This window comes from Silene latifolia, chromosome X (assembly GCF_048544455.1).
Source record: "Silene latifolia isolate original U9 population chromosome X, ASM4854445v1, whole genome shotgun sequence".
Taxonomy (NCBI): domain Eukaryota; kingdom Viridiplantae; phylum Streptophyta; class Magnoliopsida; order Caryophyllales; family Caryophyllaceae; genus Silene; species Silene latifolia.
In genome coordinates this window covers 289931475-289944580 of record NC_133537.1, presented here as the reverse complement: position 1 = coordinate 289944580, position 13106 = coordinate 289931475, and the positions used below count along the sequence as shown (strand labels likewise).

Here is a 13106-nt window from a genome sequence, read left to right as displayed (position 1 = left end):
GTTCCGTTAATCTGATTTGTGGGAGCTTTCTCACTAGATTTGGGGGGTGTAGTCAGGGTTAAAGGTGTGAGGGTGATCCTTTGCCCATCTTTGGTGAAGGAGTAGGTGTTGTTCCTCCCATGGTGGACAATGCTCCTGTCAAATTCCCAAGGTCTCCCTAATAGGATGTGGCAGGCATCCATGGGAATGATATCACATATAACCTCATCAGTATAGGCTTGCCCAATAGAGAAGGAGATGAGAGCCTGCTTGTTCACAGCAATCTCAGAACCTTGACTAAGCCACCTGATCTTATAAGGGTGTTGATGTTCCCTAGTGGGGAGCTTGAGCTTCTCTATCAATGTAGTGGAGGCTACATTAGCATAACTGCCTCCATCTATGATTAGATGACAAACCCTACCTTGTATAGTGCACCTGGACTGGAAGATCTGTTGCCTCTGACCCTCTTCTAGGCTTTGAGTGTGCATAACCCTTCTGAGCACTAGTGCTAGACCCTCATCAGGGGCCAGTACCAGCTCTCCATTAGATTGTCCCCTGACTTCTTCTTCTGTGGACTCCTCAAAGGGGCCTTCCACTTCAATATCCCCATCCTCTTCCAAAAGTTGGATTTCCATTGCAGTGAGGGTTCTTTTGGTGGGACATTCTCTACTGAAATGTCCATAACCCTGACATTGGTAACACCTTCTCTTCAGGTCACCAGGAGGAGATCTACTGATGCTGGCTTTCCTCTTTTCTTCTTTAGGTGGCATATTAAACTTGACTGGGGTGTAAAGCTTGGAACTTTGGGGTTTGTATTGTGTTTTTGGTGCAGTGGCCTTTTCTTTTCCTTGTTTTTCCAACTTTTGGGACACCCTGACTATTTCATCAAAGGACCATAGGGGTTGTAGTTTAACCTTGGCAGCAATTTTTGGGTCTAACCCCTCTATGAACCTAGCCATTTTCTGTTCCGGTTTCTCTTGTAACTCACACTGTAGGGTTAGGTTTTCAAATTCCCTAAGATAGGCTTCTACAGAGTCATCCCCTTTCCTTAGGTGAGTAAGTTTCAAAAACAAGTCTTGGGTGTAGTCAGTAGTAATAAACTTAGTTTTCATTTTGTTTTTGAGTTTATCCCAGGATTTGATAGGTTCTCCCCCCCCTAATCTCTGGTTTTTCATGCCTTCATACCAGAGTGAAGCATAGCCCTTTAGTTTTAGGATAGCTACCTTAAACTTCTTTGAATCATTGTATCCTTTGAACTCAAAGATTATTTCCATGGACCTATGCCATTCTAGGAAGTCATCTAGGTTCAGACTACCATTAAACTCGGGAAAATCTATTTTAATGGAGTTGTCATGTTTACCTGATCTAGGCCTTCCCGGTATTGCTTCATCAGAGTCAGAGTTTTCTTCTGTGGCTCGATCCTGAACCAGCCTGTTGACAGCAGTTGATATGGTTTCCATACTACCAGCTAATCTCCTGACAGTATCTTCTAGGAGGTTTAATATCTCATTATCCATTTGTGCTTGCTTTTTTTTTGTTTGAATTTTTTTGAGGGGTTGAAAAAAAAGGTGGTGTATTTATAGGTAGTTTTAGCCTTGGCTCTGATAACCAATTTGGAGCATATAATAAATGAATTAAGCTTGGAAACGTATTTGCAGTAAACAAGCCATAAACTTTATGGAAAAACAGACTAAAGTAGGTTCCTTTTTTGGTGAAAGTCTTGAACAATTTTCAAAGAAAGATGCAGCAATGCCAGGCTCACAATGAACAAGGACTGATAGTGACATTCACAAGAGTAACAAATAAAAGACTAAGGTAAAACGCTGCCAACACAGGTCAGCAAAAGGATTCAGTCCCACACAGGTAACCGGTCCTTGTATCCACACAGGAAAATAAGCTGCAGAAATGCAGGTTCTTCTTTTATCAAAAGTTGCCCTCATTCCAGGGATGGTTACAGATTTTATAGTCCTCAAATGGCAAGTGTTTGTAGGGAGAGAACAAACGAAATTAAAACATTACAGCTAGGAATGCAATGACTCATGAAATGGACAAAATAACAGCTACAAATAGTACTCCTCCTCATGTGCTCCTGTTGGGTGATATTTGTGTTGATGTGGACGTTGGCAGCAGGAAGGTTCCTAGGCAAGGTTGTAGTGGCCACCTCCCTTAGGCTAGATGGACCATGGTCAGGCCCCATGGTGTCAGACCTTGACCAATAAATTGCACCCATTCCCTTTGTGCAGGTGTATGTGCCTGGTTGTTTAGGATTGTGTATGTGGTGGGATTCGAACCCAGAGCTCCTGCTCCATTATGTATCCACCCAAAATTTGTTAAGTCTCATAAATATTATTTTAAAGAGCTCTTAAGATTTTCTACCATTATCTACGATATGATATAAAAAATAAAGTGGAAATCATTGGAAACTACCCGGGAAAGAGTTAATAACATGAAAAAGAAAATACAAAAATATAAAACTAAAGGCTTTACTTATGGTAGTCTCCTGACACAGTACAAAACTAAATATTTTACTAATGGTTGTCTTCTGAATGCATTAATAGAGCGTTAATGAGTCGTTATATGTACGATGTAGAAATCCCTCTCTAATGATCGAGACTAAGTGGTTTTACCTTCAAAGAAAAATAATATATATACAATAGTGGTTTTTTTTAAGAAGAGACATGTACTTCTTGCTATGTTATATCTTTCACATTGAAAAATAATGTAGGCATGATGAACATACTACGTCTAAATAATTAAATTATGTATCTCACATCGAAAGAATAATATACTGTAGAGTGATTCTATAAATTTAAATAGGAGGCATCCTTGAAACTTAGGTATTAACCCAAAATTTTTTGATATAAAAAATATGTACTCTTTAGTATGTTATATGTCTCATATTGAAAAATAATGTAGGTGTGGTGAATATATTATGTATAAATAATAGAATTGTCCCATATATATACATTTTCTATATTATATTAAAGTGATGTTTATAATTTTGATATAAAAACTTTATATTTCATTTGACAAAAAAATTATCGTATGAAAATTATATAATTAGATTGTGACAAAAAAATACTATCATTAGAGTGTAGATTGTATTATATTTTCTCATTATGAAATCGGGTTGATGTCAAAGTAGGTGCGAAAAAAAATGGTGTACTTAGTATGTTATTTGTCATACATTGAGAAGTAATGTAACTGTGATGAATATACTATGTATAAATATTAGAATTGTCCCACATCGGAAGATTACCATAAGGCAGGGTGATCTTATGATTATAAATAGAAGTCATAACCCAAAATCTTTTGATTCTCTTAAGTATTGTTAGAGAGAGCTCTTAAAAGAGTTTGTATTACTGTCTCTACAATAATGATTTCTAACCTAAGTTAATCTTTGGAAAAAAATTTAGTTATTATAATATATACTCTGTATTTCTTATTTTATATTCAAGTGATGTTTCTAATTTTTATATAAAAACTTTTACATTTCATTTGGCAAAATAATGTCGTTAAAAAAATTATGAAAATAATATTATTAGATTCATGGTAAGAAATGCTATCATTAGAGTATATATATATATATATATATATATTTCATATAATTTGCACATATTAAAGATCGTGTATTTCATATTATGTTATATGTCCCACATTGAAAAATAATATAAGTGTGACAAATATACTACATACAAAAAATAGAATTTTCCCACATCGAAATATAGCATAAGGTGGGTGATTGTATGATTATAAATAGGAGGCATCCTTGGAACTTATGCATCAACCCAAAATCTTTTGAGTCTCTTAAGTATTGTCTTGGAGAGCTCCTAAAATTTTATATCATTATATATTCTACCTATAGATTTTATATGTCGCACATTGAAAAATAATTTAGGTGTGGTAAATATATTACGTTTAAATAATATAATTTGAATTGTGTTAAAAAAAATTTATCATTAGAGTATATGTTCATATCATTTGCAGATATTTTAATTATGATAAAAAAAATAGAAAATAAACGTATGAATATTAATAGATAATATAGTATTTTCTTATTATTAAATCGGGTTGGATGTCGAATTAGGTTCAAAAATATGGTGTACTTTTAAATATGTTATTCGTCTCACATTGAAAAATAATGTAGGTGTGATAAATATATACTACGTATAAATAGTTGAATTGTCTAACATCAGAAGATTATCATAAGGTGGGGTGATCACATGATTATAAATAGGATTTATCCTTGGAACTTAGGTATCACCCCAAATATATTGAATCTCTCAAAGTATACTTATATAAGAGACTTTGAACATAATCTTGAATTAAATGTTAAATTTTTAAAGTTGTTACATTTTTAGGTGGGAGAAAGAGCGATAAAATGGTCAATATTATAATAGAAAATTTTCATGGTACTCTCGAATTTTGGTAGATTACATATAATACCCCTAATTTTAAGTTTCTACATATAATACCCTCGTGTTTGCCTTTTTCATAGCGTCGTTACTCCTATGAGTAACTAGATGGGTAATTGAGCATGTCATGCTATTTGTATTTTGTTATTTAGGTATTAAATGTTAGTTTATTAAATAAAATATGGATTTAGGAATTAGATGACGAAGTGTTTGTGTAATAGATAACAAAAGAAAAAGGCGTCACAAGTCATAGAAGTAATGGCGTTATGACGGAAGTTGTCAAATGGTATTCTGGGAAAGAAAAAGGTGAACACAGCGGTGCCATTTGTAGAAACTTCAAATTAGGGGTACCATGTGTAATCTGTCAAAGTTCAAAGTTATCATGAGAAATTTCCAATATTATAATGATATAGTTAATTAAATTTTCATTTAAAAGAGAGAGATATCCGTACCAATAAAACAATAAAGAGGGTATTATTTTTTAATTGTTATTTTATCGTCACGCCATCAAACTTAACGTCCATTTAACAGCCTTTACATTAGGGGGTACCATGGGTAAAAAAATGGAATCTCAAGGGTACCATATATAGGCAGATTCTTAAATGTAGGGGTAACATGGAAAATATGACAAAATTAAGGGGTACCACGGAAAATTTCCGTATCTCAATTATGATCAAAAAAAATTGAAGAAAAACAACGTACAAATATTAATGGAGAATACTTTATCATATTATTAAATTTAAATATAACTATTAGATATAATGAGTAACAATTGTCCGTATGATCGGTATTCGGGATCTGGTTGGATGTCGAACTAAGTGCAAAAAAGATGGTGTAATTCTGAGTATGTTATTTGTCCCACATTGAAAAACAATGCAGGTTTGATGAATATATACTACGTATAAATAGTAGAATTGTCCCACATCAGAAAAATAATCCAAGTTTGGTGAATATATTAATTATAAATAGTAGAATTGTCTCACATCAAAAGATTAGTATAAGGTGGGGTGATTATATGATTATAAATAAGAGTTAATACCTACGTATATATATTTTTTTTTAAAGAGATATTTTAATCATATGTAAACAAATCATTAGACATAGAATGTAAACATTAAACCCTCATAAACGTTTTTTTTTTGCATTATAAATAAGTTAATTACCCCGTTGCAACGCACGGGCATTCAAACTAGTAAAACAACAAAGCAAACAAATCTATGCATAAATGAAAGTGTCCCAAGGATTGAACTTCCACATTAGTACATTACACAATCCAAATATTCGAGAATCAGGGTGTCCCACAGATTGAACCTTTTAACCCATTTTGAATACATGAAGATAACATACACATAAATTCAAATAACTCCAAAAAGTTTATTCTTGACACTTTTAACAGCCATGTGTCCATATCCATTCATGAGCGCATACAAAGCCAAGCCCGAGCTTTAAGAAGTTGGCTACACTTCACACTCATATTGATGAATTCTTTTAATCATGCCCCGCAATAACACTTTTTCAAAGATCCTACCATTCTTGCAGGTTTAATAAGCACATCCTTTCGGGACATTATAACTTCAATTATGTGCTTCAATCTTTCATAATAGGCTTACCACATTGAACTCAGCCTCTAACATATATAATGGGGGAGTTAGGTGTCCTACCACAAAATATCAATTTAGGCTTTACCATCCCGATATCCGACTTGTTAACCAAGTCCCTAGTTGATCCTTTAGGCAAAGTGATCCACTAGATACGCTGAGATCTCATTAAAACAACCAAAATCAACCTCATTTGTGATAGTCCATAAATCGTGTTATAGCAAACACCCCGGTGCGCACCGTTATTCAATATCAAAAATACATGGATGAAATTGGTCTAATACTTTTAAGTAATACCGTAGATAAATTTTCTTAGCTACTTAGCCTTAACCGGCTATGGTAACACTACGCATATCCTCCAATGTCAAACTCATTATGCAAATTCTCTTCTTGGAAACCCATAAGCTAATGGTACCTCCCTTATGCAACAATACTCTTACCATTTGTAGAAAAGACCATCTACATTGGTAATTCAATTTGCACAACATTATACTTCTAAAACCGAAGGAAAACCGACATAGGACAAACCATAATACATGGTTTACTTTATACATTTTCACACTTACTTAATCGCTTGCCAAAGATGAGTACTAACTATGCTAGTATACTTACTCAACTTGTCAAATTGCGATAATTAAGCCCTTGTGAAAAACCCGACTCATGACTCCACTTTCACTATTGGATAAAACCGTCATACTTGACCCTTGAGAGTATTAACCGGAGAATAAAATCATACTCTCACCCTTGATCCTAATACCAAGGATCATATGACCTCTCCATGTCTGTCCTTCATAGAAGAACACGATGACAGGACCACCTTTTACAAGGTAAATCATCGTTGGTCTATGTCAAAGATCGACTATCATTAATCCTAGAACCCATGACAACTCCATAACCGGATTGTCAATAGTTGTACATTCAATGCTGTCAATTTATTCTTACATGGCTAAACCACCATGATTCCATAATCTCACCATGGTTCTCACAAACCATTCCCAAGATTATATGGTAAAATCAATTACATAATCAAACTTTAAAAATGCTTTACACAATATATTAACATGTTAAAGTGATAAGATAAGCATTAAAAGTCAATGACAACAGATTCATGCTTCATGCTACTTCATCAATATTGACACAAAACATTGCATTCATAACCTCATTAACCATGATGCAAATATTTTAAGTATGGAGTACTAATATAACAACATGGAATCGTTAATAACAATGATATTCATAATATCTAATGTTTATGTGCAAATACCATGCTTTACCACATGTCAGATAACAAATAATTCAAGATCAGTGGTAAACATTGCATCATTTACGAATTACGTAAAATCCCAACAACTTAAAATCACCCTTATCAGAATAAAGTCAAAGTGTATGCTTATCTCTTGTGATTTCCCTGGTTAAACTTGTCAATACATACAAGAGTATAGTTCCGCACCGCAAGAGTCCCAAACCCATGCGCACCCATGCGTTTAACAATGACCATATTCAAAGCACACCAAAATTTCTGATTTTGATTTCATCTCCCATACTCATCGATCATCAACATCACAACAAAGGAATAATTGTAATTATATTGTGATGGGACGCATGACCTTGCCCGATTGCATTCAGACAAAAAACCATGATTTCCAAAACCAACTCAATTATAGATATGTTTTACCAAAACTGTTTTTCTCAACCATCAAAGCCACGCACTTTCATGTCCTACTGCATATCGCTTTGATCATTAACACAAAACGCAAAATACTCTTAAGAATGTTGGTAAAATTGTATATAAGGTAACAGTGATAATGATCGTAAACTTGGATATCAACCGAATCACGAAGAGCACGTTTTCCTTAAGAGTATTTCGACCCTATTTCATGCCTTGGGTTACACGAAATCCCCCTTGTAGGATAAGACGGTTGAGGCCCTCCTCATCTAGGCAAAGATAAAGATTTTTGTGTTTTATGAATTATTCTCACATCCCTTTTTATATACATAGCATATATGTATATGTATATAAAGCCTGTTATTAGTGGATAAGAACATTGATTTTCATACAAAAACCAACAAGCAAATGTAAATAACCGCCAATTATGATAAATGATAATTTCGATTATGTGAGTGTGCACTCCGCACTCCCCCTAACTCACATTATATCAATCATGAACTCATACCGATTTCGGTTTGAAAACCCGAATACACTTAAATGACTTGTGATCAAAATCACCAACACTTTCTACCCAATCTTTGTGAATTTCCTTTTTAGTTGTAAATTACTTCCAACATTTTGGCCCTAATTTTAAATATACATAGGCTCACTTATATTTGTAGTTAAGTTTACCGTGTATGTGTATTAATTCCGAAATCTCATTTGAGATCGTCTTAAGCTTAAAACAGCTCGCAATTGATTTCCCAACGTTTTTTTTATTATCTTTCTTAGATATAGTGGCCAACAAGATTTGAAATCGGTGTTTCATGACTTTACCCGTCAAGTAAGAAGATAATAGATTAGAAATATTTGGGTAGCAAATTTACTTGTTATTCTGCAATATCATAGGGTAAGAAGCGACTTAAATAAAGTTATAAGTTAGAAAAATTTGGGTAATAGAAGTATCCTGGTGCCTCACTGCCTCCCTTAAAAGACCAAAATGCACAACATAGTGATTGAGCCATATGAATATAGGCAAATTCTCATTATAACCGTCTTAAGCCTAAGATCGGTTAAATATGCCCATGTTAGGAAGAATTGAATATATGATCAGTGCTTAGGTTTAGTGCACCAAATACTGCACACCTTATAAATCTAGGCTTATGCTTCCCTTTTCCACATGTTATAACACTTGACATTATCCTTTTTCCAGATTCAGCAGACATCTAGTAATCTAGTAATTAGACAATAGTACAAACCATGAGGACTGAGGAGGTGAAACCAGCCACGTTGGTACCAAACCAATCTGACAAAACGACTTGGATTGGCGGCCTCGCAAAGTATCAGGCTTTCAGCAGCTATAGTAATACAAGATGTCTAGGTCTGTCGTCTTCGTTTACCAGCATTGTGTTTTGGTTGATAATGCTGACTATTTGATGATTGAGACCAAGATATGTCTGGCACGAAAGGTGTATTCTCGTTTAGCTGCTGGGACCTTTCGGGCCAATATAGGCCTGATGCAGTAGGTGGTGAATGAATCTCAGGCACGGCCCAGGAAACCTCAGGAACCTGGCCCATCTGGTCATCGCTATCCAAATCAACTTCCAAGGACCTTAAGAATGTAGACGAGTCGGAACTTCCAAGCTTGCCGCTATCAGCCTATTAACACAATTTCAGGGAAAAGGGATGAGAATGACATCAAGAGCAATATATTATATAAACGACAAGTCATAACTTTTAAACAAGGAGTATCTCATCTCTCAGTGCCTTGAGGTTTAAGATTTAACTAATTTCATTTTTAGTATCCTAAGATTTGAGGTAATGCTCTTTGAGTAACCAATAACCATGTGCATGAATATGACCAACCTTTCGATTTTCTTTCATTTACAATATAGGGGAATAGAGGCATACCGTTGAGGATCCATTGCCGGTGAAACTATAGTTATGATGGAAATCACTCATTCCAAGGAACTCTTCTAAAGGCCACTGCGATAGGTTTCCTGAATTAGAACCACCAGCAAAGTTCATCCTAGATTGGGTTAGGTCCTCGAGGGTGCCATTTTGAACAGGTTGTATCCTCGCATATTCACTCATAGACATTGGCATGCTTCTCTTATTAGAAAATGCAATGTCTGCCGCTCCATCATGACCCGATATTGTTCTGTCATAACGGGTTGTGGTGGAGGCAGGCTCAATGGCCGTTGGTGCATCCCGATTATCTGCATAATCCGAGCCTCTGTCAACAGACTGAGTTCTTCCTCGTGATGATGAAGAACCGGGTTCAGCAGCCTCGAGACCCACCTTAACTCCAGTCAATAGAAATCTTTGATGGGCTGAGACAAAGGAATTCACAGTATGGATAGCAATGTCACACTGCCTGCAAAGTAGAGCTCTGTCTTCTAAGCAAAAGAAGTAGCCAACTGCCTCCTGCAACAAATTTTACATTAGATCGGGTTTGTTGAACTTGGGATCAATGTCGTCTAACGACCCTAATCCAATATGGATAAGCAGTAAGCTACATTCGACATACATTACACCCAGTACACTATTGTGTGATACCCCCCCTTATATAAATTTGAAGCAAGCGTCATGAAAGAAGGTACTCGAATTGAATGGCAATTCACTGGGGATGAGCAAATCGGATATCATGTTGGAATGTGCTGGAGAACAACTTGCAGTAATTGAAAATTTGAAAGCCTAACCGTCAAAATGCTAGTATAGGATTTCACAAATTCTCATTCACAACCATTGTAACTTACAACCATGTAAAGCTATTTAAACCAAAGCTTTTTCTTCCGAGTATAATTTTGTTTAAAGGGGAGAAACTACGAGTATAATTAAAACCTTGACTTTAACTATAAGAAAAATTCACCTCAAATTTTAGTTCTCCCCAAATATGTAAAAACAAAATTCATTTATTTAACATGAAATACTTATTACTTGTACAGTTTTTTTTTTAATTTTTGAGCAATTTACCGTACAAATAAAATTAATTGTAACGAATTATATAAAAATTTAGATTGAAAATGTAAAATGATGTAATGTTGTGATTTAGGTTGGAAAAAAATTGAATTGAACAAATAAACAGGTAATTAGCTACCATTTTAAAGTAAGTCTCAAATAGAGACTAAATATATATATATATATTTTTGTCCCAACATAATTGGCCAAGTTATATGAATTTTTGTCAGTTTCTAAATTAGTAGTTAAATCATCAATTCTGATACATCTCTACATAAAAACGGGTAAGCTGATAACCGTAAAGTTATGAGAGGTGGCCGGTACTAATAATCCGTTCAAATCAAGTTAGCATTAAATTAAATTAAATTAAATTTGTTGGAAAACATAAAAATGAGACGGAACGGGAGGGAAAATAGAGCAAGGTAAATGGAGTGGCTCATATATATATATATATATATATATATATATATATATATATATATATATATATATATATATATATATATGTTGACGGGATTTGAATTTATGACGGAGTTTCTCATTTCCCTACTACTCCTCTATTTGATTACCTACTAATTAAACATACACGGCCTTGTGAGGGCGCTTTATCAATCTATCACAAGAAAAGCTAAGGAATATATATAGTTAAAATTGAAATAAGGTGCAAGCAAGGAAAAAGAAAGAAATGAAGAAACCTGACAGATATCGCAGATAGGGGAGTGAGAGGGCGAGTGAGAAAGAGAGAGACGCTGGTGTTTACTAGCTAACTTATTTGCTGCGTGGACCTTGTCGTCACATACGTCGCATAACGCTGCCTCGTCTGCGCAGCATAGTACCGTGGCTTCTGCCGTCTCACACACGTTACACTGTATCTTCATCCTATTCTTCTTCTTCTACTACTAATTAACTACTCCTCCTTTTTCGACTTATTAGGATATTTATTTATTTATGTTTATGATGATATTAAAAGTAACAGATATTTTTGAATAGTGAGTGATGATATTAGTTGAGAGCTGAGAGGTGGAGAGTGGAGACAAAGAGGGATGGAGAGGTGAGGTGTGTTTGTTTGTTTTGAGAATAATAAAATTGCGTGATCAAATGTTGAAGTTATAGAGCAAGTATGACGGGATATTTTATGGGCGAGAGAGTTTGAAACTTGAGGTGGGGTGGCTATCAACTTGTACGACCACCTTCTTGTTTTATTACGCTGTCCTTCGCTTTACAAAACCCACCATATTTATTATCGACGCCAGAAGGATTCTAACCTACCAAGTACTTCCTTTTTTCATGTCATAATTTATCTTTGTAGTAGGTGATTAAAACATTCTTAAACTGAAAAGGTAAAAATAAATGAAATGACACCACTTCAAATAAATTAGATATACAAATAACAAAATGGAATGGAGAATAATTTAGAGTGTATTGAGTAGTATACAACAAATTTATTTGTTTTTCTCTTTCGTAATCTAAAACGACTTGACTCAAACTTAATTCACACAAGTTAATTCACGTGAAACTCTATCGTAAAACCGCTTAATATAATATACCCAACAAAAAAAAATCATCTAATCTGTTGACTACATAGACCATGCACATTGAAGAATATGTTCACTTCCTCTTATTTCCTATCTTTCATTCTATCTCTTTAACACCTCATTTTCCAGTATCTTTATCCTCCTCCTAACTTTTCTTCTATTTTTTTCCCACAAAAAAAAGGATCTTTTCTTTTTCCTCTTTTACATGAGAGTTGATACTTGGGCCGAGTAATGATCCTCTCCATTTTCTAAAAAGAAATGAAGAGTCCATCTCCTTTCGACGGACAAGATTGTATTCTGTCAATATCGAACGATTCACGATTTATGCATAGAAATAAAGGATTAATAGAGTATAGAGGGGATAATATTATTAAATGGATTTGTGAGAGAAAAGAAATTGAGATGATCCTAATTGACTTGGGCCTAGGTTGTATTTCCTCTAAAAATAAAGGAAACCTTCATTTTCCTCTTTCTAAGAGGATGTCCAAATTGATTTCACATTGAAGAGGCGATCCTCTTAAAGAAGAAAGGGTGCTAAAAGGATGTTATGCACCATCCTTTTCAATGTGGATGCTCTTAGAGGTCGTTTGGTTCACCGTAGGAACTTGAAATGCCTAGGAAATAACTTTTCCCATAAAGTTGCATTTCATGTGAATTAGTAAAAATCGTTTAGTTGCATGTAGAAAGCAGAATTCATGAGAATTGCCTGGAAAAGTGTAATTCATGGAAAGTTCTATTTTTTACTCCATTCGTCCCGGTCATTTGTTGTTCTTTGGTTTTGACACAAAGACCAAGGAAAGGGGAAAGGGGTCAATTACTAAATGACATGTGGAATAAATTGAATGTGAATGATCAAATTACTCATCATATTCATTCTTAAAATAGAAAGGACAACAAATGATTGAAATACCCAAAATGGAAAAGGACAACAAATGACCGGAACAAAGGGAGTATGTTTTTTGACAACCAA

The 13106-nt window shown here is 34.5% G+C and overlaps 1 protein-coding gene across 1 annotated transcript; it reads right to left on the bottom strand.

Annotated features, from left to right (window-relative positions):
* Positions 1–8666: 8666 nt before the first annotated feature.
* On the bottom strand, positions 8667–11881 carry LOC141616874 (B-box zinc finger protein 22-like). Its single transcript, XM_074434031.1, has 3 exons — positions 11297–11881; positions 9552–10067; positions 8667–9299 (listed from the first exon to the last, which is right to left on the bottom strand). The coding sequence occupies exons 1-3, from the start codon at positions 11477–11479 to the stop codon at positions 9018–9020; spliced, it is 981 nt and encodes a 326-aa protein (XP_074290132.1). The 5' UTR covers positions 11480–11881; the 3' UTR covers positions 8667–9017.
* Between the last annotated feature and the right edge of the window lie 1225 nt (positions 11882–13106).